Source organism: Anabrus simplex, chromosome 1 (genome assembly GCF_040414725.1).
Source record: "Anabrus simplex isolate iqAnaSimp1 chromosome 1, ASM4041472v1, whole genome shotgun sequence".
Taxonomy (NCBI): Eukaryota; Metazoa; Arthropoda; class Insecta; order Orthoptera; family Tettigoniidae; genus Anabrus; species Anabrus simplex.
In genome coordinates this window covers 360168647-360190941 of record NC_090265.1, presented here as the reverse complement: position 1 = coordinate 360190941, position 22295 = coordinate 360168647, and the positions used below count along the sequence as shown (strand labels likewise).

Genomic DNA, 22295 nt, shown 5'->3' with positions numbered 1-22295 from the left:
GAAAGTAAGATGTTAGGTGGCCATTACCTTGCTGAAGAACTGCTGCCTGATGAAAGAGGCGCTGCCTGCCTCCTGCTTGACACACACACTTAGTTAGACGATGATCAAATGGCCAAGAGACGAGAAAAACCGCAGTTTATAAACCCTCGGGGAAAGTTTGAGATCATTCATGAATAATCAAGACACACCCACAGAATTTTATTGGTTAAATTCAAAAGTGACCCTCAGAATCGAGGAAGAAACCTGTGATATGTGGAAAATTAATTACAGAAATAAGGGATTGGCTAGATTCAAAACTGGCGGAAAAAAACGATAAATATTGCCAACCCAAAAATAAATGAACATCAATCAATAAAAAAAACTTATGAATACAAAACTTCTTTAAATCAAAAGTTCTTTCACTTCGCACCAGGGTGCATGATCATAGTTTTTTGGTAGTGTCATCTATGAGAGAAAGTCCAAACTTCTTGATGAATGTCAAACAAAACAATTAGAAATACAGTCAGTTCAGGAAACTTCACAATAACAAAATTATATCATATATTAGTGGTGACATCTTGTGAGTAAAGTTTTAAGTAAGTCTAGTTTCAAGTTCACGGTTTCTCCAGTAGAGGAGTTCCTTTTAGGTGCTAGATTTAAATGTGCGGCTTTGGGGTGTACCTCCCGGTACAGACCTCTTCCCCCCCCCCCCCACAAATGTCCTTCCTAGGGGTGACACAGAAGAATTTTGAAAAAAAAAATCCAGTTGAAGACAATTTTCTAATATTTTTTTGAAGTGGATAGGTAGAAGGTAGTTTAACTCCAGCTTTAGAGTGTCTTTGTTGTAGTAGAATATGACCTACATGTTGATAATTTTGACGGCAAGTACTGCCGATATGCAGTTGAGGTTGCCCGGACCCCTCAAGTACCCTCAGATACATCTCTCCCGCTACTATGAGAGGATTAGATATTTTTCCACCAATAGAGCATGTCAAAAATCAGATGTAAGGCTTTCTTCAGGCATTTTGCTCTATCAAGCAGCGTTTCATCTTAGGTCTGACACTAGACTCATCAGAGTGGGATGTGTGAGACCCTACCCACTGACACTGCAGTGTATGCAGGTGAACTTATCAGAAGCCCATTATAAGAGGCACAGTCTGATAACTCCATACGGGAGATAAATCTCCACAATGGAATTATTGCCCGCCTAGCAATTCCGAAAGGAAATTCTAGTTCCCATGGAGGGAATTAGATATTTTTCCACCAATAGAGCATGTCAAAAATCAGATGTAAGGCTTTCTTCAGGCGTTTTGATCTATCAACCAGCGTTTCGTCTTAGGTCTGACACTAGACTCATCAGAGTGGGAAGTGTCAGACCCTACCCACTGACGCTGGGGTGTATGCAGGTGAACTTATCAGAAGCACATTATAAGAGGCACAGTCTGATATCTGCATACGGGAGATAAATCTCCACAATGGAATTATTGCCCGCCTAGCAATTACTATGAGAGGGGTAGTCGTGGTGAAGGACGCCGCAGATAGAAGTATATCTCCAGTCCCCAGGTGAGTTGGCGGTAGGGGCGCCGCACTTCACCCTTTGCCGGGAGATGGACTCCGGTGCGCCGTACACAAGTAGACTTCATGGGAGTGGAGTGGGCCCGTACCCCACCTCTGTGGTAGTACGGCGGCGAACGGCTGCGGGGGCACTGAAACAGTAAGATCTCGGCAACAGAAAGGTGTTGTTGGAGATTTGAGAGTACGATCTTTATTTGTGATGCTGAGGGGCGGGCGGCGTGGAAGGCTTTTTTTATGCCAATGGTGTGGATATGCAGGAGACGGGGTAATGGCCACTCAGGAATTAACAGCAAGAGAACCAGAGGGGAAGATCGTACATACAAATCATACACATAAAGAAATGAAACTATAGGGCAGAAGGCCTTAAATAAAAAAATATATAACCATCAAAGCTCCTGCTAAATTTTTGTGGCAACATGGTACTGCCATTAAACAGGTTTTACTTGTGAGAGGTGCACTCTAAAGATCCTCTCCATGGCTGGATTGCTCACTAATAATGTAAAGGGAGTCAGGAAATCCAAGATGATGCATGGCCCATGAAATCTGGGGGCAAGCTTGCCTACGGGAACAAAGTTTCTAACCATGACTTGGTCTCCTACTTCTAAATTGGTGGGCCTCCGTCCACGATCATATCTTTCCCTAACCTTTTCATGTGACACCTTAAGATTGGCCTTAGCCTTCTTCCATAGATCTCTAATATTATCAGGATCTATTGTCTCTAGTAGAATATCATTAAGTGACCAAAGGTTGGAGAGCAGCATGTTAGGCACAAATTTAAACATTTTCAGAGAAGCAGGGGTGAACTTATGGGACTCATGAACTGCTGAATTCAAAGCAAAGGCCAACCAATGCAGGGACGTATCCCACCTGGAATGATCATCATGATGATATGCAATGAGAGCCGATCTCAGATTACGATTGACCCGCTCAGCCAGAGATGGTTGAAGATAACACGCCGATGTAGTTACACGTGATATAGACAGATCAAAACAGAATTTACGGAAGAGGTTGGATGTAAATGCCTTAGCATTATCACAAACTATATATTGACACAGACCAAAGGAAGTGAAAATGGTATTTAAACAAGAAATGGTGGACTGAACGGTAGCCAGCTTAGTCGGAAATAACCAGGAAAACCTAGTGAAACCATCTACACACACAAGAATGAATTTGTTAGCGTTCCCCTTTGATTGGGAGAAGGGCCCGACCTAGTCTATATAGAGGCGTTCCATGGGGCGTGACGCTTGATGAGAAGATAATAGACCTAGCTTAGTGGACAAGGCGGGTTTACTAAGCAAACAAGATTTACAAGCCTTTACCAATTCACGAATTTCACCGTCCATACCTTTCCAAATAAACATCTCTCGGATCTTTTCTCAAGTTTTGAAGATGTCTAAATGCCCCCCTAATGGGGTCTCATGATAGTATTTGAAGATCATAGGTAAAAGGACAGCTGGAACCACAACTTTCAACTTTTGATCATGCCTCGACGGGCAACATAAAACCCCATTTTTCAACACATAAGGGACGACATGTTCCCCAGAAGAAAGGGTTTCAGTAATAGGAGCCAGCACAGGATCTTCACGTTGATATTTTTCAATATCGCTGAACAACATGGGGGCATCAGTTAGAATGGCATTTACACCCGAAGGTATGGGCGTGGAAGGAGACGAACTATCTTCCAATTCTGAGGTCTCCACATCATGAGCAAACATGCAGCTTAATCCATCCGCCACATTTTCAGATCCTCTAATATGCCTAACATCAAACTGGAAGGCAGAAATCCTGCTGGCCCAACGGGCTATACGACCAGCACGACGTGGCCTAGCTAAGACCCAACTTAAGGCTTGGTTATCTGTTTCCAGGTCAAACTTAACATGTTCCAGATAGAGGCGGAACTTCTCTAATGCAAATAAGACTGCCAAACCTTCGAGTTCATAGAGTACTTGGCTTCTTGAGCCGATAGTGTCCTAGATGCATAGGCGATGGGTCGCCTTCCGAGTTCAGTTTCTTGAAGAAGCACAGCAGCCACCACCGATGACGAGGCATCGGTTTGAACGATGAATTTCTTCAAGAAATCAGGCATAGCAAGGACAGAGGCATTGCAAAGGGCTAATTTCAAATCTTTGAAAGTGGCTTGTTGAGACGGCCCCCATTCAGATTTGACGCCTTTCCTATGAAGTAAGTTCAAGGGCGCCGCTCTGTTAGCGAAGTTGGGAATATATTTCCTGAAGAAATTCACCATGCCGGTGAACCTGGCCTTAGGAGGTTTGAAATCACAGATGGCCTGTGTTCTAGAATGATCAATAGAAACACCATCGGGCGACTCAATATGCCCTAGGAATGACATGGAAGGTTTAGCAAAAGCTACCTTAGATAACTTCACAGTTAACCCTGCCTTACGCAGGCGATTAAGGACCTCTTTTAGATGATCAAGATGTTCTTCAAAGGTATCCGAAAATACGACGACATCATCAAGATAATGGTACAAGTAATACCAATATATATATGGTCCGTTATTGGACATTATAAATTTTCCAGCTAGCTCATTCTTGGTTGCCAGCGTTTCGCCCTCGTGTGCTAGGGTGGGCTCGTCAGTTGGTACCTAGCACACCTACCAATACGCTGGCTAGTGCATATCGTGGAGGCCACTGCGTAGGCTAACTGGAGCCACCGGCAGAGCCAATGCACTAAGAGACTTTGTCTCATCACTAAAAATTGATGCCTGCTTGGCCATCAGATGATATAGATGTTGATTCCCATAGGGAATCTGAAATATTTGTCCTGAATGAGCAAATTTATAATACCAATATAAATGGTCCGTTATTGGACATTATAAATTTTCCAGCTAGCTCATTCTTGGTTGCCAGCATTTCGCCCTCGTGTGCTAGGGTGGGCTCGTCAATTGGTACCTAGCACACCTACCAATACGCTGGCTAGTGCATACCGTGGAGGCCACTGCGTAGGCTAACTGGAGCCACCGGCAGTGCCAATGCACTAAGAGACTTTGTCTCATCACTAAAAATTGATGCCTGCTTGGCCATCAGATGATATAGATGTTGATTCCCATAGGGAATCTGAAATATTTGTCCTGAATGAGCAAATTTATAATACCAATATAAATGGTCCGTTATTGGACATTATAAATTTTCCAGCTAGCTCATTCTTGGTTGCCAGCATTTCGCCCTCGTGTGCTAGGGTGGGCTCGTCAGTTGGTACCTAGCACACCTACCAATACGCTGGCTAGTGCATACCGTGGAGGCCACTGCATAGGCTAACTGGAGCCACCGGCAGTGCCAATGCACTAAGAGACTTTGTCTCATCACTAAAAATTGATGCCTGCTTGGCCATCAGATGATATAGATGTTGATTCCCATAGGGAATCTGAAATATTTGTCCTGAATGAGCAAATTTATAATATCAATATAAATGGTCCGTTATTGGACATTATAAATTTTCCAGCTAGCTCATTCTTGGTTGCCAGCGTTTCGCCCTCGTGTGCTAGGGTGGGCTCGTCAGTTGGTACCTAGCTCACCTACCAATACGCTGGCTAGTGCATACCGTGGAGGCCACTGCGTAGGCTAACTGGAGCCACCGGCAGTGCCAATGCACTAAGAGACTTTGTCTCATCACTAAAAATTGATGCCTGCTTGGCCATCAGATGATATAGATGTTGAATCCATTGGTATTATAAATTTGCTCATTCAGGACAAATATTTCAGATTCCCTATGGGAATCAACATCTATATCATCTGATGGCCAAGCAGGCATCAATTTTTAGTGATGAGACAAAGTCTCTTAGTGCATTGGCACTGCCGGTGGCTCCAGTTAGCCTATGCAGTGGCCTCCACGGTATGCACTAGCCAGCGTATTGGTAGGTGTGCTAGGTACCAACTGACGAGCCCACCCTAGCACACGAGGGCGAAACGCTGGCAACCAAGAATGAGCTAGCTGGAAAATTTATAATGTCCAATAACGGACCATTTATATTGGTACTATAAATTTGCTCATTCAGGACAAATATTTCAGATTCCCTATGGGAATCAACATCTATATCATCTGATGGCCAAGCAGGCATCAATTTTTAGTGATGAGACAAAGTCTCTTAGTGCATTGGCACTGCCGGTGGCTCCAGTTAGCCTACGCAGTGGGCTCCACGGTATGCACTAGCCAGCGTATTGGTAGGTGTGCTAGGTACCAACTGACGAGCCCACCCTAGCACACGAGGGCGAAACGCTGGCAACCAAGAATGAGCTAGCTGGAAAATTTATAATGTCCAATAACGGACCATTTATATTGGTATTATAAATTTGCTCATTCAGGACAAATATTTCAGATTCCCTATGGGAATCAACATCTATATCATCTGATGGCCAAGCAGGCATCAATTTTTAGTGATGAGACAAAGTCTCTTAGTGCATTGGCACTGCCGGTGGCTCCAGTTAGCCTACGCAGTGGGCTCCACGGTATGCACTAGCCAGCGTATTGGTAGGTGTGCTAGGTACCAACTGACGAGCCCACCCTAGCACACGAGGGCGAAACGCTGGCAACCAAGAATGAGCTAGCTGGAAAATTTATAATGTCCAATAACGGACCATTTATATTGGTATTATAAATTTGCTCATTCAGGACAAATATTTCAGATTCCCTATGGGAATCAACATCTATATCATAATGGTACAAGTATTAAAATTTGATCTCGGAGAAGACCCTATCTAGCAGTCTCGTTAACACAGCTGCCCCCGTGGGGAGCCGAAAAGGCACACGGTTGTACTCATATAAGTTCCAATCCGTAGCAAAAGCTGTTAGATGCTTTGATTCTTCTGCTAGAGGGATCTGATTGTATGCCTGATTAAGGTCTAAGATGGTGAAGAACTTAGCTTTCCGAAACCATGAAAAACAAGAGTGCAGGTCGGGAAGAGGCACCATCTTCCGATTTAAAGCCCTATAGTCAATCACAGGCCTGAAGCCACCTTGGGGTTTTGGAACCAGGAAGATAGGTGATGAATACACCGACTTAGAGGGTCGAATGATACCATCCTTTAACATCTGATCGATGATCTTGAGAGCCTTCATTTTAGGAGGAGATAGCCTATAAGGTGGAAATCTAACTGGGATTGAGTCCGTAACCTCAATCTTGTATTCAATAAAGTCAGTATCACCAAGAATATCCGAAAATACATCTGGAAACGACTTACGCAATTGACGAATACTATCAGCCTGCTCCTCAGGTAGATGTCTAAGGTCTAACAACATCTCATCCTGGGTAGGCGAAACAGATGAACATGATGCAGAATTACACTTGAACAAAGGAATTTTACAGTTACTATCAAATTTGAAAGTGCACGACTTGCTCTGAATGTCGAGCACTAGACCGGTATGAGACATGAAGTCTGCTCCTAATATTATGGGGCAAGACAAGTGCTTAGCCATAAACAGTTTTACTTTCCAAGTAAATTTAGAAATCCAAATTTTGGCAAAGATGAAACCTAAAATTTCTAAGGGAGAGGAATTGGCTGAAATGCATTGAACCAAAGATGAACAATAGTCAAAAAATTTACAAACAAACTTTAATTTTGAGTACCATTCTGCCGAAATAATGGAACAAATACTTCCTGAGTCTAATAGAGCGGTAACGGGTTCACTATTCAACTCAATCTTGAGAAAAGGTACAAGTGCAGGGGACTCCGCCACAATCCTAAGGCATTCTTTAGGGCATTCAACTGCGGGGTTAGAAGAACTTCTACCCTGTTCTGAGCTTTCTGTGGTTTTAACCGGGGCTGATCCTTGGGAAGATGAATGTGCTGACTCAGCCGATGCCACTAGTTACTTTCGATTATTCGAGTTGGTGGAGGTTGCACCAGAAGTTGAACAGGAGGCGGTGCTATTGGCATTACGGCAATTCTTGGCGAGGTGATTAAAGGAGCCGCACTTGAAACATCCTTGTAATGAACCTGCTCCATTCTTTGTCCCACTGGATTTAATCAAAGGGCACTTGTTACGGAGATGATCTGTCGACCCACAAGCATAACATTTGCGGGTGGTGAAGGTTCGGTGAGGTTGAGGCCGAAAATTACTCGAGGACGGAGGGGGCTCCTTAGCGACACGTAAGGTATTGCCATACCTAACTCCTTCGGCTGAGACTGCCATAGCATCTAATTCAGCAAAGGTTTGAGGACGCAACGCAAAACACAAGTACGACCTATAGGGTGGGGAGATGCCTTCCATAATGGTCTGAAAAATTTGATCTTCTGGGAAATGAAGAGCAAATACCCTTGTATAAAACTTAATGTCCTGGATGAAGTCAGCGAGATTTTCATCCAGTCGCTGTACTCTGTAATAGTACCTTTGAATTAATGATGACATTGCTCGAGCCGGAATGAAATTCGCCAGAAGGTGTGTATGGAAGTCTTCTGTAGAGGATTGTTCAGCTATGGCTCTGACTATTTTTTCCGAGAGGACACCTATGGAATAAGGATAAATAATTTGAAGAATTTGAGAAGGAGAAAGAGAAAACACTAGAATGTGATCTTGAAATTCAACTAAAAATCTTAAGAATGAAATTGCATCATTAGTAGAATTAATCAAAAATTTAGAAATTCCCCTAAGCAACATAGCCAAAGGATGAGGCAAACTACTGAACCCGGGTGCCATAGTAGGTAATGGCCTAGGGAGTGAAGAAGCTTCAGAGACAGCATTATTTAAAAAGAATGGTGGAATGGATGTACGGTGATCAGACTCATTTCCTAATGGGGCAGACGTTTGTTGAGTTGCCACAGATTTCCTACCTTCTTCACCCTTGGAAGAATCTTCCTCACTTACAATGTTTACAACAGTGGCCTGGTCGGTTTTGGGGGTAGCTGCCCCAGTTAACAATTGACTAACTTTACTGGACATTTTTGATAGATGATCAATTAAATTTCTTGCCTCCTTAGCATGATTTTCCTTTAATCTTAGAGACAATAGATCGCTCAACCTGCTATAAAAGTGGAACAGTCTTGCCTGCACTCTCTTAAGTTGGTTAGCAGAAGGATCACTCACTTCAAAAAAACTAACTACGGATGCTAGCTCAGTGATGTTGTCAGTGATAGTGGAGAGAGCCTCATCAATATCCTTCTCTCCCAAAATTGGGAGACTAATAGGCAATTCAAGGGATTCCTTAAGCTTGGTGGTATCTGCCGCAACCGTGCCTCCAGATTGAACATTTCTAATAAGTAATTCATAAATTAATTCTTCCTTGCGCAAGTAGCCAGGGGGGAGGACTTTGCGAGGGCTGGACATGGTGACAGAAATTTACAAATTAAAAAAATTTCCAGCGACCGAGAAAATTCTTAGAGTTCGGTGCGGACACTATGTTTAGCCGTCAAACGGGGCTTAATTGAGACCCATTCAACCACGCTCTGCTACCACTTGTTACGGAGATGCCCGTGGAGCAGGAGAGGTGAAAGAAGGTGCCGGGATGAATGGGTCTAACTACAATGTCAAGAAAAGAATTTAAAACTTAAACTGAAGGTTATATTTTCTTAAACAACAACATTTTCATAACAATGAAATAAGATGTACAATATTATAGGTTAGGATCCACCTTTCAATACTCCGTAATAAGATGGTAAAAAGTAGTTACAACCTGTTTAATGGGACCGGTTTCAACACATTTTAAGTGTCATCATCAGCCAATTTGCGAAGATCTTAAAACAACTAGCACATTGAATACAGGCAAAAAATTAACATTGTATCATAACGTAGCAATTCAGTAAATGTTCAAAACACAATAATCACAGTCAAGAGAGTAAACAGAACATCACTATCTTGCGCCGAAAACAAATATAGCTGAAGTTCATAAGCAGGTCAAATATTCGCTTATGTAAAGTCGTTGCTAGGCAGGTCTTGTAGGCATTTGTTTCTCCGGCCGAAGAGCAAAAGGTGACGTGAATGAACTTTAAATAACAATGAAATGTCGGGTAAACTGACAAATTCTAGACAAGACAAGAAATCCAAAATTTAGTGACTGTTTAAAAAAAGATGGGCTTCAAGCCCCTCGCTTTACAGTTGTTGAGCTCCTAGCTCAAATTTACAAAAAGCTCAAATTTACAAAAAGCACAAATTTACTCAAGAGCAGAAATCCCTCAATACATGGAGCACTTGCTTCCAATTTACAACATCAAGCCTGCCAGAGGCAATTTTACAACAATTGAAAAGAGCTGACGTGCTCTCAGTTTTCCAAGCCTATTCAAGGCAATATCAGAAAATTACCATCACTCGCCACCAAGGCTCAATTTACAAAATTTGGAACAGGGGTATCTAGTACCCAACCTATTGGGCTGTTGCGGAAAAAATCAGGTTAAGTAAATGGCCCGAAACACGAATTGAATGGAGGCGTGTACTTGCACTCCTAGAAATGAATTCTTAAAACCTAAAGGGCACTAGGCCGATGAAAGAGGGGCTATTCCCAAACTATGGAGGTGACTCGTATAAGACTAAATTAAGACATTACAGAAAGGAAGAAAACCCGTTACAAAACGTAGTCACCTCAAACCAATCTGCAGGGGAACTCGAGAGGTTACATCACTCTCTATCCCCGATTTACAGTTAAAGATTTTTATGAAGTTTTTACATTAGCCGGCAGAAAGTTACATTTTTAGAAAAGCAGGTTACATAGTTAATGAGTCGGACCTTTCCCTCGGGTTAAACTGCGGAGCTAGCAAGAAAGTAAGATGTTAGGTGGCCATTACCTTGCTGAAGAACTGCTGCCTGATGAAAGAGGCGCTGCCTGCCTCCTGCTTGACACACACACTTAGTTAGATGATGATCAAATGGCCAAGAGACGAGAAAAACCGCAGTTTATAAACCCTTGGGGAAAGTTTGAGATCATTCATGAATAATCAAGACACACCCACAGAATTTTATTGGTTAAATTCAAAAGTGACCCTCAGAATCAAGGAAGAAACCTGTGATATGTGGAAAATTAATTACAGAAATTAGGGATTGGCTAGATTCAAAACTGGCGGAAAGAAAAGATAAATATTGCCAACCCAAAAATAAATGAACATCAATCAATAAAAAAAAAAACTTATGAATACAAAACTACTTTAAATCAAAAGTTCTTTCACTTCGCACCAGGGTGCATGATCATAGTTTTTTGGTAGTGTCATCTATGAGAGAAAGTCCAAACTTCTTGATGAATGTCAAACAAAACAATTAGAAATACAGTCAGTTCAGGAAACTTCACAATAACAAAATTATATCATATATTAGTGGTGACATCTCGTGAGTAAAGTTTTAAGCAGGTCTAGTTTCAAGTTCACGGTTTCTCCAGTAGAGGAGTTCCTTTTAGGCAGTAGATTTAAATGCGCGGCATTGGGGTGTACCTCCCGGCACTATTATTATTATTATTATTATTTTTATTATTATTACATGAAAGTGAAGGATGGACAATAATCGGTAGAGAAAGAACGAGAAAAGAAACGTTTGAAATGTGGTATTACAGAGAAGTGCTGAAGGTGAGTTGGATAGATCGGATCATAGAAGAGGAGATAATGAATTAAGTTGGTGAGATGAGAATGAGTTGGCAAAATTTGACTAGAGGGAGATATACAATGCCAGATAAAAAAATTGAAGAACCGAGAAGAAATGATCAGAAGTCAATGTAACTTCGTACACATACATACCATTGATGGGTATGTAAATGATTAGAGCTGTAATTCTCTGTGACAGGTAGAACGGACACTAGAGTGTATTAGTGTTGTTACCATTCTCAGAGGGTTTATAAGGGCATGAACAGCACAGGTGTCGAGTGATCACTGAGAAGGACACGGAGATGCCGCGTACTCATGTGAGACAGCTTTATCACCACCTGACACAGTTTGAAAGGAGCCTCAATGTGGGTCTCCATTTGGCGGGCTGGTTGAATCGTAAAGTATCCAGATTTGTGGGGCTTTTGGATGTGACAGTGGCCCGATGTTGGACTGCATGGGAATGTGAAGGCAGGCATACATGTCGTAAAGGTTCCGGTCGACCACATCTGACCACCACAAGAGAGGATCACTGTATTGTGCACCAAGTATATCATAACCCCTTCAAATCTGCGCCTGCCATCTAAGAACAAGTAATACACTCCCTGCAACATTCTCCTGCACCATTGGTCAGAGACTAACAGCTGCTGGAGTAAGGAATTACCATCCCAAGAGTAGACTGCCGTTAACATCACAACACAGACGGGTGCATTTGGAGTGGTGCTGTGACCGGGAAGTAAGAACTGGTGATGAATGGTGTTGCATTGTGTTCAGCGATGAATCGCAGTTCTGCACTACCCTGGTTGACATTGTCTGCAAGTATGGCAGTGACCGGAGGAGAGGTCCCATTCTTCCAATGTTTTGTGTCACAGGTAAAAAATGTAGTGGAAGTGGAAAATGTTTATTGAAGACTTTATTTGTAAAGTGTGGTAATATGTTTTATTTGTAACGACCTAACCTGTACAGTGTAATATTTGTAACATATGTATTTGTAAATAGTAGATTTCAGTTCTGTACTTACTGGAAGTATCTAGATGACCTAACCTGTACAGTGTAATATTTGTAACATATGTATTTGTAAATAGTAGATTTCAGTTCTGTACTTACTGGAAGTATCTAGAAAATTGTTACACGAATTTTTGAACAGGGTGTGTTGCCTTTTGTTGGTTATGTGTTCTAGAAGGCATATTCTAACTATTCTGGAAATGGAAGATTCGCGAACGTGCGTATTCAAGAAAATTATTTAAAGTTCGCGACTGAAAGTAGGAGTTGTGATTGGTGAACCTAGGAGGGGATAGGCAGACTCATGCATTCTGATTGGCTACTCCAAGGCCAGGGTTTACCCTTATATAGAGTGCGAGGCAGTATTTCGTCGTCTTGTCTTGGCCTGGTCTGCCTTAGCTTGTCTTGGTCTGCCTGAAGTTTTACGTCGTGTGCGACGCCTCGCTACCGGGATGGGGCACCTTCGGGTAAGCACTGTTGAATTCCGTTCCGGCTAAAATTTCTGTAATGTTCAGTTGCTATTTCGTATAGGAGTCTGCCCTAGCCTAACCTAGATTCACCAAATTAATTATATATGACGCCTTAGCTTTTCTGCTGAGCTTCCCTGTTTGTTTTCGAGGCATTCCCTTTTCTTGTTTCACTAAATATGTAGATTTTAGTTTAATATATTTACCTTGCGGTTTGCCTTTGGTAGTTCAGTGTCACTTGATGTATGCTAGAGTTTTGGAGAGTACGCTTACTTCACTCTAAATTGCATTGTACAACTGGATTTGTAACTAGATGTATAGTTGGTTTGAAATTTTGAACTTGTACGAAGGTATTATCAAAGAACCTCTAAGTTATGTGTACCACAGTGCATATAGTTCGTAAGTTGCAAGTTGGCGGATTTTGTTTCGGAAGGTATTTGTAAAATGCTTTTATAAATAATATTTTTAAATTTAAGGATCATGGTCGATCATTTCGGAGTCTGCAATCTAAGCCATGTCCACGCCCTCGGTAAGTCCTAGCTCCTTCCACCTTCCTGGTTTATTGTCCATTAGTTGGCCCTACTGATATTTACCTAAGTTGTTATCCACAGAGACCCGCGTAGTTTCAGCTAATGTTTCGCTGAGTGTGTAGTGGTTTCTGATATTGTGTAGTTGCTCTTACCACTCCCCCTTTACTGTGTTTAGAGCTTTGTTTTGTGTAACCACTGTAGTAGCGGTTACATATTGGAGAGGCACAGTGGTGTTTCGAAGGAAACTCTGACGGCACAATGGTATGTCATGGACATTTTTCCCATGTTACCTCTCATGAGACAGTATCGTGGTGCCATTTTTCCAGAGGACAATGCTCATTCACACACATCATGTGTGTCTATGAACTGTCTGAGTGATGTTGAGGTATTACCATGGCTAGCAAGGTCCCCAGATCTGTCTCCAATGGAACGTGTTGGACAAGTTTGGGTGTCAACTGCGTCCCAGGGCCAGTACCTGGGATATCAAAGACCAATGACAACAGTTGGGGGTCAGCTTGCCTCAGGAGACAATACAACAGCTTTATGACAACCTTCCCAAACAAATCTGCATGCATCCAGGCCAGGGGTAATGCAGCATCATAGTGATAAGTGGGTTCGTACTACCAAGTTCTTTGTATATTCGATTAAATTTTGTAATCGCTGAAATAACATCACATACCCTCTCAACATGTGAAGTTTCATTTCGTTTCCTCTACCACTTCTGGATGCTTCAATTTTTTTTGTCAGGCAGAGTAGAATGATAGGACACATTTGAGACATCCAAGACTTGTTCAGTTCATTTTGGAGGGTACTCTAGGGGGTAATAAGGGTAGGGGGAGGCTCAAACAGTAGAGTGCTGGCCTTTTGAGCCCAAGTTGATGGGTTAAATCCTGGCTCAGTCTGGTGATATTTGAAGGTGCTCAAATAGATCAATGCCTGCTGGTAGATTTACTAACACTTTAGAAGATCTCCTGTGGGATAAAATTCTGGCACTGGTGCCTCCCATACTATAAAGGTAGTTTGTGGGACATAAAAACTAATATGTTGTTATTAAATAGGGAAGCTAAAAGTAGGCTGTACTTGATGATTGATTGATTGATTGATTTATTTTTGTTGTTTAAAGGGACCTAACATCGAGGTCATAGGCCCCTAATAGTACGAAATGAGACAAAATGAGATGACAAATTAAAAGTCCAAAATCCTCCACTGACCAGAATTCAAAGCGTGAGGACGAAGAATGAATGGATGGATTGATATGAAGTTAAAACGATCAGTGGATCCGACCCACAGTGCCTCACATGGACAGAAGCTGGCACAAAACAATAGTAGAACGGACCAAGGGACTGCTTCTATAGCACAATGCTGAATCGATTAGAATATGCTTGTTCTCAAAATGGGTCCAAAATCCAGGTCATCGGCCCTCATAATGGTACTTATCGTTAGAAAAGCAGAACCGTGGTATTTCCCATGTTGCAGTACTAATCAAGAGTAGCGTAGACTCGTGGTTTTCCATACATTATGGTACGACTCCCAGCTAATGAAACTCGCACATGTATTACATGTGTTTCGCACATTGTGACGCCCTTGACAGGCAACGCAAACCTATGGTGTTCATCACCTAAGTGACTCGTGCTATCCCGTGGTGTTCCTCATAGAGTGGGTACTCATCATAGCCAAGCCAGAACCATGAGTTCCTTCATCCCATGGTGTCGCTCATATAGTGCTACTAATCACAGGTACTGTAAAAGCCGTCATGCCCACGTTTGCTACTAATCACAAACCTATTTGGCACCCAACATAGTAGTACTACGCGCAAGTAAAGGCGACCCATGGTATTCCCCGCGTGGTGATACTAATCACAAATAGTTTCATGGTTCTAATTTGATCATCCCTTGGTCGCCCCTTTTAGTCACCTCTTACGACAGGCAGAAGATACCGTGGGTGTATTCTTCATCTGCATTCCCCCACTCACAGGGGATAGATAAAGAGAAAAAAAGAAAAAGGTTTTCCGTCACTTCAAAAAATGAAGTGACAGACAAAGAAAGGCAAGGGCCACAAGGGGCATGAAAATTAAAGACTCCCTAGGCCTCGAATACTCTAATACCGTCAGGGTCAGAAAAGAACAAGAGTTGACCAAGGGAGGTCGGATGGGATAGACGAAAGTGAGGAGCCTGGCACAACTAAGTGGAAGCAATACCAGGACTCAGCGAAGGGTCCCGTGGTCACCAACCAACACTCCCAAGTTTATAGCCCCTTGGGACCCTTTTAGTCGCCTCTTATGACAGGCAGGGGATACCGTGGGTGTATTCTTTATCTGCGTCCCTCACCCACAGGGGGTAGTGTGTTTGGTCCGCGAGAGGTATTTTATATCCCTCAAGTCCGCCGGCAAGCTGGTTAGGACCCCCCTATCCGCCACCTGGGACGCGCCACATGGGAGTATCATCTCTCCCCCTGCTACGCCAGCGTAGCAGGTTCGTGGTAGGTTGTACTTACAGTTATGCAAAAATGAAGAGGTTAGTACAGGATCAGGTGACATGGAGAGTTGAATCAAAGTGGTCTATGGTCTGATGACCCAGACAACAACAACAAGTAAAACAGCATATTCCAAACTAGCTTGTCTTTGCACCCAGATCATGTGAGTCAATTACTTGAAATCATAATTACAAACTGATGTGACAATGTTCTTAATAAATTTAATTTAATATATTGTAAAAAATAACCAAGATTGATACATCATATTCATTGATATATAGCATGAGAAATAATCAGATTACAAGAAAAGTGAAAACAGAAACATGTAAGTATTCCTAGGATGATCAGAAAATTGAACCCAAGTCCCCAGACAGAAATACTATCCTTATATCATGAGGTTACTAGAAAAATCAGCTTTGTTATATAGCATTTCATGATGAGGGGCAACACTGAGTTTTATCATTATCATCTACTTATCTAACTGAGGTTTATTCAAAGAGTCAATGAAGTTAATGGAGGTCAGAAGGAATGGCCATTTATAGCTCTGCTAGAGGAATCTGCGTGTTTGCTTCAGCTTTATGAAACTATTTTCCCCAAGATCTAAACATGCTGATAAGATACACACTAAGGTCAATTAATGAGCGTTCTGTCACTACAGTGTGTTTTTTCTTGTTATATAACCGTTCCTTAACCTATCACCACTCCTAAGGTCAAAGTCTCATTTGCATTTGACCTAACCAGAAATCATTGTGTAATTAATGACATCACAGAATGTGTTTTGTTTTTAAGCTTCTTCTTGTATGGTCCAAGTGTGCCAGAGATCATTCTAGTTCTCTTTTGCTATGGATGCTGTACAGTTTGATTTGAAGAAGAAGCAGCTATTGCTGGTGAAGAAGCCTATTCCATCCTCTTTGGGAGACCATGATGCACTCATTCAAGTTGCTTATGCTGGCATCTGTGGAACTGATTTGCATATTATAGAGGTCAGATTATATAATATAAACACTTCATGAGCCTAAAAATGGCAATAGACTAGCTATTAATAAAACTAAAAGTGATAATTGGATTGCATTTGAATAATTCATCTACATCAATTTTAAATAATGTACAATATATTTATTTTAGGAAATTCTGGTCACCTTATCTGTACTTCCTAAATATCCTCCTGTTATTATTTTGAATTATTCCCATCTCTGTATAATAAAGAAGTTTTCTTATTCTGTTTGCTTCCCCAAATAGAATTTTGTATGATTTCAAGAGAACTTCCTTTATTATACAGAGATGGGAATAGTTTGAAATAATAACAGGAGGATATTTGGGAAGTAGGCTACAGTTAAGGTGACTAGATTTCTGAGAGGCCAAAGAGAGAGACTAAGTATCTAGGATTTGGACAGCTGAATAACGTAGCCTACTAAATATTAGTATACATATTTACTGCACGTTAATACACAAGAAAGACTAACACAATTTTTAAAAAATATTTAAACATTAAATGTTCTTCATATTATAACAATGTTTCACAGTATAGAACACAGATGCCATTCTACAAAAATATGTTGAGTTCAGCTTAATTTAACATAATCATGGTTGTAGTATTCTGCAACATATATACCTTAAGAGTCCCTTTAACCTGTTCATAAACATTTCACAAGTTTGAACAACATTAATTTCACCACATGTATTTACATTCAATGTTTCATTCTTCAGTTGAGATGTGTTTTCATCTTAAAGTTATTTATCAAATTTCTACTTCTTATACTGGACATATTCATCAAACCCAAGCCAAATTCCATGGTGCTGCAGCCCTGATGGATCTTGGCCTAACAAGCGACCAGTGTTCAGCCTGAAGGCCTGCAGATTATGATGTGATGCACAGTCAGTGTGACAAATCTTCTTATTTGCTTTACGTTCCACTAACTACTTTCTTACGGTTTTTGGAGACTCTGAGGTGCCGGAATTTAGTCCCACAGGAGTTCTTTTACGTGCCAGAAAATCTACCAACACGAGGCCAACTATTTGAGCACCTTCAAATACCACTGGACTGAGCCAGGATCGAACCTGCCAAGTTAGGGTCATAAGGCCAGCGCCTCAACCGTTTGAGTCACTCGGCTCGGCAAAAAAACAACTCTTAGACCCAATAAAACTGACCCGGCCAGGAGTTGAACCCGGGACTTCCTGGTAAGAGATAAGTTTACTACTCCTAGACTGCAGGACATGCATAGTATATTCGTCTGAAGAACACAAAAAACAGTAACAAGTTTCAGTTTTGTGTGAGGAATGGCTCTTGATTAAGAATGGCTGAAAACCCACCAGTTGTTGATCAACAAGAGTTTTGAAGTTAGTCACTATTCTTTAAGTTTCCCTTCACTGAAATATTTTTTCACATAGTTCTAGACAAGGGATTTCTTTTAATGCTGAGGACAGATTTTCTAGGTCCTCAAAATGGCTAGACAAAGTGAAGGTAATTCATACAATTATTGTAATAACAGCAATATTCAAAATAGCCTTTGTGTTTATACATCTAGAGAAAACAGAGGTGGACAGTAAACCAATTTAAACAAAAAGTTCATGAAAGTACCTGCCATTCTTTTCAATAATAGTCCATCATTCTATCAGTTTTAAAATTCTGTTTACTGGGAAATGGGCTGGCCTGGAGGCAAAGAATTGCAAACAAATGCTGAAAAGTATAACAGTAATGTATGAATGTACGAGGTGGGGTGAAAAGTCTGCAACCCTGTTTTCAATATAGACTGAAAATTATTTCACTAGGCTATTATGATTTCAAAATATCCAAATATGCATCATAACCCGCTATAAAGTCCTTTAAGCCTCGGCAACATGCATGCTCACTTGTTATAGGTAGTAGCTGCGGATTTCTCTGATTGGCATTGATAGTGACTCCTGAATGCATTTCTTGACTCGAAGCAGCAACTTCACACACACAGAAATTTTCAGCTGGAGGGTTTTCTATTTATGTATTTTGGTTTCTCAAACACTTCTATTGTTTCTGAAACTATACATCTCAAAATACTGTAACTGAAATTAAGTTCTTTCAGATCAGTTCACTAAGGGAAGCGGAATGCATTTCACTTTCAGTGCACACAAAGAAGTTTCTAACTTTCCATGTAGGTAGTAAATATTTCTCAAAGTTCTTTCTCTTATATGTCTTTGGTAACTTAGAGACAGCACTTTCTATGAACTTCTATGAGCACAAAAGTGCTATAAACCTAGAGGCCGGGAATGTGGAGTTCTTGTCACACTTAAAAATGAGATCCACGAGGGCAGAATGGTAGTTTGCAGTGATTAACTTGCCTTTGCACACATAGCACAGGATACCCCAGCTACAATATTCTTCTCTATTAAACCTCCTACAATGCTAGGGAAGATAACTGTATGGTAGTCTGCATAGGAATTGAAACAAGTGAAATACTTCCACTAATTTTTCAAGCTAAACAAAAAGGAATTTGATTAAATTATAAATATTATTTATTTTAATACATACCCTGGATATCATGCAGGCCATCTGAGATATGTATAGCGGAATTTGGTAAAGATGCTTCAGGAATCTTGCAAGCACTACCTTCTGTTACTTGTTGGGTCCATGTTGGTAATGTCATCTCTGTGACTTCAATATTTGTAGAAGAGGGCAAAGATAAAATACCTATTTTTATAACTTTATTCTTACTAAATATAACAGTTCTGCAGTGATGCAGCCCAGCATGTCGTTTGCTCCTGATATTTGTCTCGCTCCACTGAAGAACGGTTCAATGGAATTGGAATTAAATCCCGTTGTTAAAACATATTTAAAGCCATTCTTGATGAGATACCTTATGCAGCTTACTGTTGATGATGTCATAAATCCTTTCTTTTGTATCTTGTATCTTGATATTGTTCAGATATTACAAACTATCCACTTCATGTCCATATCGATATGACAATCTAACAATCAAAGAAATATTTTTTATCCACCTAATCGATACTTTATTTGCCTTTGGCAATTTTTTTATAAAATGATTAAAAGTACATGTTTTGAATGCTTTGCAGTCATCATCAGCTGTATTTACTTAAGCTTAGGTGTAAATAAGGTAAAAATAAGCACTTTATATGTTCTCATATTAGACTTGATACTTTACATGAGAAACTTAAATTTTTGTCTATTGGGGGAGAATGATAGTGGGGGGAGGGGGAGGAGAGAATGCTTAAAAGGTGATTAATAACTAGTTCTTAACTAAAATATTGTTAAATCTTCTTCCAATAAAAAGATAAAAACGTGTTTAAGTGTCTTTTATTGCTTCTGTTCGGAAGCTTATTTGAAAAAATTGATTGGCTTTTCACCAACTAACTATTTAAGATGTTAATGAAGTATAATTAAAACATATTCTTAACTAAAATATTCATAGAAACATATGTCGGTTTCTAGTCGATGAGTTAAAATCTTCTTTTTTGAGTTCCATTCATATTGTGCTTGAAGGCTTGTGGAAAAAGCTGATTAGCTTGACTTTCTTATTGCCAAAGGTAGATTCTAGAATATCCTTGCATCTCACTGTTGGGATGTGTTAAATAGTTATTATATCCATGACCATATAATTGGGTAGCTTGCAACACAATTTGCAACCGGCAGAAAATAAGTGGGAAAAATTAAAAAAGTTTTTTCCAAAAGTGCTGCATTTAGAATTATCTCTTATGAAGAAAGGAGGGTAGTGTTTTGAAAAAATTCTAACTTATCCCTGCCTGGATTCACGTCTTTACTTCCCGCTATCTTGGGCGTGCATTTGTTTCCTCCGTCCTCGATCTGGTATAGTAGCAATGTGTTATAGCCTGTTTGCTAGCATGGTTCGACGGGGAGAGGGGAGTCAAGGGAGTGTCCTCATCTGTTATTGTTTCTCACAAGGAGGGGTGTGCTAACTGTGTCTTAGAGATGCCATACTTGTTTGTTTTATTTTCTAAGCTTGTTTGCTTCCGTTATAATAATTTCATGTATCTATGTTCATATAGAGGGTTCCTTTGTTCGTTCGTATTCTGATCCTTATTCATTAGCTTATCAAGAAGGATGTGAATGTTTTCTAAATTATTCATAAGTCTTCCCTTGTTTATCCTGTTAATGATTTCAAGGTCTTGTTTAATGTTGGTGAATTTATGTCCCGTTTCCTTCATGTGAGCCCCATTGCGGAGAACCTTCTATTTATCTGCGTTGACATGCTCCTGATATCTTATTGAGAAATTCCACACGGACTGTCTGACATACAAAACCCTGCTTTGGGAGCAAGTCAACTTATAGATTCCTGATATTCATCTTCTTTGGATTTGTTGACTATATTGTGGTTGAAAAACCTATGTTTAGTATTGTTGTTTGTGGAAAAGGCTACCTTAATGTTGTGTTTCTTAAATAAATTTGCGAGTACATAAATATTAGGTTTCATGTATGCAAACCTTATGTACTTTTTTGCTTTCTCCGATTGTTCTACCAAATTTATCTGTTGTTTATATCTGCACTTAGTGATTATTTTATTAATGGCTTGGGAACTAAAACCGTTAAAGCCAGGCTGAGTGGCTCAGACGGTTAAAATGCTGGCCTTCTAACCCCAACTTGGCAGGTTCGATCCTGGCTCAATCCGGTGGTGTTTGAAGGTGCTCAAATACGACAGCCTCGTGTTGGTAGATTTACTGGCGCGTAAAAGAACTCCCGTGGGACTAAATTCCGGCACCTCGGCATCTCTGAAGACCGTAAAAGTTGTTAGTGGGACGTAAAGCAAATAACATTATTATTTAAAACCGTTAAACAAGGCCTGTTTGCGAATGTATGCGAGCTCCTCTTTTCTCTCATTTTTGGTTAATGGAACTTCGAAGGCTCTGTTAATGAAACTGTAATACGTGAATTTCTTCTGTGTATCGGGATGCAAAGAATTGTTTATGCTAGGAAATAGAAGTCCCACATCTATCGGGTGTTCTCTCCAATTCTATGGCCCTGAATCTGTACTACAGCAGTTGGCATTTATTTTCGTAACAGTTTTACAAACTCAATTATTCTAAGAAAAATCCAAACTTATGAACCTTCTTAGCATAATATATAATTCTCTGTGGCCATTTCTAGCCTGGTGCAGCCCTTGTTAAGGCAGACCCTCTGACGAGGGTGGACGGCATCTGCCATGTATAGGATACTGTGTGTTATTGTAGTGGAGGATAGTGTTGTGTGTGGTGTGTGAGTTGCAGGGAAGTTGGGGACAGTACAAACACCCAGTCCCCAGGCCAATGGAATCAACCATTTAAGGCTAAAATCTCTGACCCGGCCGGGAATTGAACCCGAGGCCCTCTGAACTGAAGAACACATGATAACCATTCAGTCAAGGAGCTAGACAACTTTCTTAGTTACCACCATGAACTATAATTCATTTTTTATTTACAAGCATGAATGGGTGACAACTATTGGGGACTTAGTCTTGGAGGACTCTGAAAAAAATTTGAGAGTAAGAATGGAATATTGTGTTAAAGAAAGGAATCCGTTATTTGAATTCTTTGCTATAAAGTAATAAAAATGATTTTAAGAATGTTTATTTCAGGCTCTTAAGTATATCTGAAAGTCCAGCTCCTAGAATGAACGGTTAGCATATTGGCATAGGGCCGGTGGTTTGTTTCAATACACGCCTTCATGCACACACAAGATATCATGCTAATAACTACCACAGAAGCGTGCAATAGTAGATACATCACCCCTCACATAAGGTTGATATCAGGAAGGGTATCTGGCATACATTAAACAC

At 40.6% G+C, this 22295-nt stretch overlaps 1 protein-coding gene across 1 annotated transcript in view; it reads left to right on the top strand.

Moving 5' to 3' along the window:
- Nucleotides 1–22295, top strand: part of LOC136856798 (uncharacterized) — a 123891-nt gene that overhangs the window by 7873 nt on the left and 93723 nt on the right. Inside the window, exon 2 of the mRNA XM_067134911.2 lies at nt 16327–16520. Within this exon, the coding sequence (XP_066991012.1) occupies nt 16380–16520 (141 nt within the window). The 5' untranslated portion in view covers nt 16327–16379. The remainder of the gene's footprint in view (nt 1–16326; nt 16521–22295) is intronic.